This window comes from Lactuca virosa, chromosome 5 (genome assembly GCF_052849685.1).
Source record: "Lactuca virosa cultivar CGN04683 chromosome 5, Lactuca_virosa_CGN04683_v6, whole genome shotgun sequence".
Taxonomy (NCBI): domain Eukaryota; kingdom Viridiplantae; phylum Streptophyta; class Magnoliopsida; order Asterales; family Asteraceae; genus Lactuca; species Lactuca virosa.
The window spans coordinates 75,092,425-75,096,785 of NC_136430.1; the positions used below are offsets into that span (position 1 = coordinate 75,092,425).

At 36.0% G+C, this 4,361-nt stretch overlaps 1 protein-coding gene across 1 annotated transcript; it reads right to left on the reverse strand.

Moving 5' to 3' along the window:
* Positions 1-355: 355 nt before the first annotated feature.
* On the reverse strand, positions 356-3,868 carry LOC145111396 (uncharacterized). Its single transcript, XM_079047677.1, has 2 exons — positions 2,934-3,868; positions 356-1,370 (listed from the first exon to the last, which is right to left on the reverse strand). The coding sequence occupies exons 1-2, from the start codon at positions 3,866-3,868 to the stop codon at positions 356-358; spliced, it is 1,950 nt and encodes a 649-aa protein (XP_078903803.1).
* Between the last annotated feature and the right edge of the window lie 493 nt (positions 3,869-4,361).

Here is a 4,361-nt window from a genome sequence, read left to right on the forward strand (position 1 = left end):
AAGTGCCTTATTCTCTCATCTAGTCTATCCAAGTATTGCAATGCCATGCAACCCAAATGGACCATGCCGGGTCGGGTCAAGTACATACCAAATAAAGTTATGGACTTAGACACTATAGCCAACAGTTGACCCAAGTAGTGCTTTTTGAATTTCTAATAGGACTTGTTGTTCAATGATATTGGTGTCAGGTGTAATTTGAGAAGTTGAGGAAGTCTTCATGTATGAATAACGAATTTTGTCACCCATTTTATCCTTTGTTGATTCCCATAGTAACAGAGGAGTGCCAACTTAACAGAATATTAGTAGGTGATAGAACAGGGATCGTAGTTCCGATGATGATGCTGAAAACGCTGCTTCATGGAAGGATGTTAACCATTCCTTGTCGTCGCCTGTCAAAACCTAATGCCTCACACGCATCTTGAAAAGTAGAGTACGTTTGCCCGCGAATAGTTCTGACATCTACAAAAGACTTACATCCTTTTTGGTGAGAAAGCAAAATTCGCAAATAAAACAACTCTCCTGCGGTGGGATGTACATATGCAAGTCTACCAATAGTTGTAGAAGTTGATGTAACCGTTACAGCCCTATGAACCCATGCTTTTGCATGTGTGTCCCACTTGTACTTACTCGGGTATTCATTATATGTAAGTCTGACACCTCTTGAATCTTTTTGGTTATTATGTAACCATTCAGTCAACATTGTAACTCCAAAGGCCGGATTATCAATCAATGTATCTAATCTTGCACTTTCCTTGAATATAGTAGGTTGCATGCCTTCCAAGTGAACATGAAGCACTCTAACTGCTGGATAACATTCATGAATAGAAAAGTTAAGAATCCTCCATGCTACTTCATGTGGGCATGTGTATCGGCCATCTAAAAATGACTTTATCTCGTTCACAGCAACAGGTGGAATATATGTGGAGCCACCACAATGACCTTCGAATTTCTGAAGAGTGAGACGAACACGATCTACACCTTTAGATATGTACTTAAATAAGTACTTTATCATCATGTTCCATCTACAATATTCAACATTAATGTGGGCATCAAACCGACTGTATAAACGCTTATTATACGGCGCCACATACCCGTTATCAACTATAATACCGTTATGTAGAACATGGTTGATATTAGACCGCCTTCTATATCGAACATAGCCATTCTCATCAAAAGTATTTGACTCCACAAATCGTTTTGGAAATTTTTTTGTGCACTTCATATCTTGCATACAAGGAGCACGTATATTGAGTAAACCACATGGACCATGTAGCATGTACGTGGTGACTGTTCTGTACAAGTCCGCCTCACTTGCAGGATCTGGCAATTCGGCTGTTATGTACCTGTCAACATCACCAGCTTCTTGTATTCTAAAAGGTGGAGTAACCCATAAAAGTTAATGACAATGTGGTAGACCTCTCTTCTGAAATTCAATTGTGTACAGATCTACACACAAGATGGGACTATATCAGTTTAAACAGAATAGACGAATTGTACAAGACCAAATATATGTTGATAATTATGTTGCTAACTCTCTGAACAGATAAATTAAGGATGTATTTGGTAAAATGGAAATAAAGGAAAAGATTAAAGAAAGTAAATGAAACAGCAATACTATGGAATGAATGATTACATCCAATTGTCATGTTTTGATTCATTAAAGTAATGGAATGATCTAATGTAACATGTTTTCTGTGATGTACAATTCAAAATAAATGAATATAAATTCACATAAATTAGTTCATACAAGTTCATGAACACGTTCACTGTAGGATCTAATTTGAGGGACATAAAAGTCATTTAAAATAAATCATAAATCATAAAAATATAATTTAAATAAATAGAAATATATTGTTATAGTTATAGACAAACATATTTTATGCTGTTTGTTTTATAAAAAAGAGAAAGAAAAAAGAGCAATTTTCTTTTTATACCATTAAAAGAAAAAGTGACAAGTTTTACGTTATTAATGAGGACAATTACTAATAAACTAAAAAAAATGACATAATTTTATTTACAAAAGGAACCATATAAACATTCAATGATGGGTCAGCTTCGAGGGATATAAAGGTAATTTAACAATTATGAAAATTCATATTTGATGAATACATATGATGTTCTCAATAATTAACATCACAATGACTACATTATTTTCTATTTGTACAATTGTTGTTCATATATCATTTTATAATTTTACGTTATTTTATAATGAAAATTAGATCAAGTGAAAGAAATATTAACGAAAACATTGCGGCCGGAAAGTTGATATGCCATTAAAACTCCCAAATACCCCAATGACAAATACAATGAATATAACTTACACGCTTCGACATCGTCAAAAGTCTTATCCTCTTTAAGAAAGGTTATGAAAGCGTGGACTTTATGCCATTAAAACTCCCAAATACCCCAATGACAAATACAATGAATATAACTTACATGCTTCGACATCGCCGAAAGTCTTATCCTCTTTAAGAAAGGTTATGAAAGCATGGACTTTTATGTGAAAGATTCTAGCTATAATGTCTGGTCTATTTTGGATATCACCTTGCCCAACAGCATCCATATACCTCCTATATTCAGGTCATCTCACATTAAAAGTAAAAGTGATGAAAAACTGAGGCTTTCCATGAACTCTACATATAGCTAAAGCGTCTTGATAGGGTTTGTACATATACCTAGGGCCACCAATGAACAAAGCAGGCAAAAATCTACGCTTACCGATCATGTGGCTGTCTGTGTCTCCTCGAGATAAGGCGTCGTAAACACAACTAATATGCTCAGACCTTAACTATTGTTGTTGATGCTCTATGTAATCAAGCCTAGACTACTCAATGCATGTATGAGCATCCACTAAATATTGTTGAAACAAACGTTGTACATGTAAAATCAGAGAATAGACACCCCTCCGCTCGTGAATTTGGTAACTGTAATACATGTTATTAGTTAAACTTCTATATTCATATGCAGAACCACCACGGATACACATTTTAGGTGACCACCCATCCTCACCGTAAGGGAATAACAAAGGATATTGTAGAGGCATGTACGCGGGATGTAACTTACTAATTCGTTGATGTAATCCATACATGGAATAAATAACAATATCGTAAACACCACCAGTGACATCATCTCCACAGATAATACAACCCAATGTGCCCGGAGCAGGGGGTCCATATCTTCTGTCAGGAACATTATTGAAGAGGCATACACCATATGAATCCAAACACATAGATTCAGCCATATCCCTTGCTGTTTTAAAGGTACGGACGTACTCATTGTGAGTATCCAACATGTGACTCAAAGAACTAATGACATCCGCAGATAACACTACATCACCGTTAGTACAGAAAGAACGTAGTCTATTAGATATTTCATTCTCATCATCGCACATGTACAACTGTAAAAAACATGGCTGTAAAGAATCTTCTGAAAAAAAAGAACCAATCCTATGGGAAATTTGACCTGAAATCTTGAACACATATGGACCACGACCTTTATTAATTTCGTCATCAACTTTTGCACCAAAAGATGTCATAGAAAACATGGAGTTATAAGCCCTTATATTATGTATAAACTGACCATCCTCAAAAAGTTGCGATAACACAACTGGCGGAGACAGTGGGAGAGGAAGAACAATAGTGCCAGACTTACAACACTTGTTGTACCGCAGATTATCAGCCCATGACAAATACAGAACCCTCTCATTATACCAAAACATGGCACCACAGAATTCGCAAATACAAGAACAATTGCCACAATCGTAATACACAGGAAATACAGGAACATGCACTACAGCCAAATTTCTACGTGAGTGTCTTGAAATCGAAGGAACAGAAGCAGAACATTTCCTTCGTTTACGTGGAAACATCGACCCAAGAATTCAACAACAAAGGATAAACAACAATAGAATAAAGAATAGTGTACCCACCTTAATCAGAAATTGCCAAAATATAACCAGGAGAGGAGAAGAACAGATGTTGAAGCAGATTAGGAATCCCGATACGCAAAAAAAACCTCAATCAATCCCAAAACCTAAACCTAAATCAATCGTGAAATCAAAACCCAAATTAATCCCTCTCATTATTTACAAACAACAGGTATAGGAAATAAAAAGAACACAATTCCATTGTATCAGAATTTGCAAAAATATAAGCAGGAAAAGAACAGGTGTTGAGGCATAGTAGAAATCTCGATGAGCAAACTAAACCTCAATCAATCCTGATATCTAATCAATCTTGAAATCCCTATGCGGAACAGAAATCCCTATGCGGAACCAAAACCCAAATCACTCCCTCTCGTCAACTGATTGATCAGACAGCGCCGACTCAACAAAGGATAACGATCAGACAATGACGAGAGAA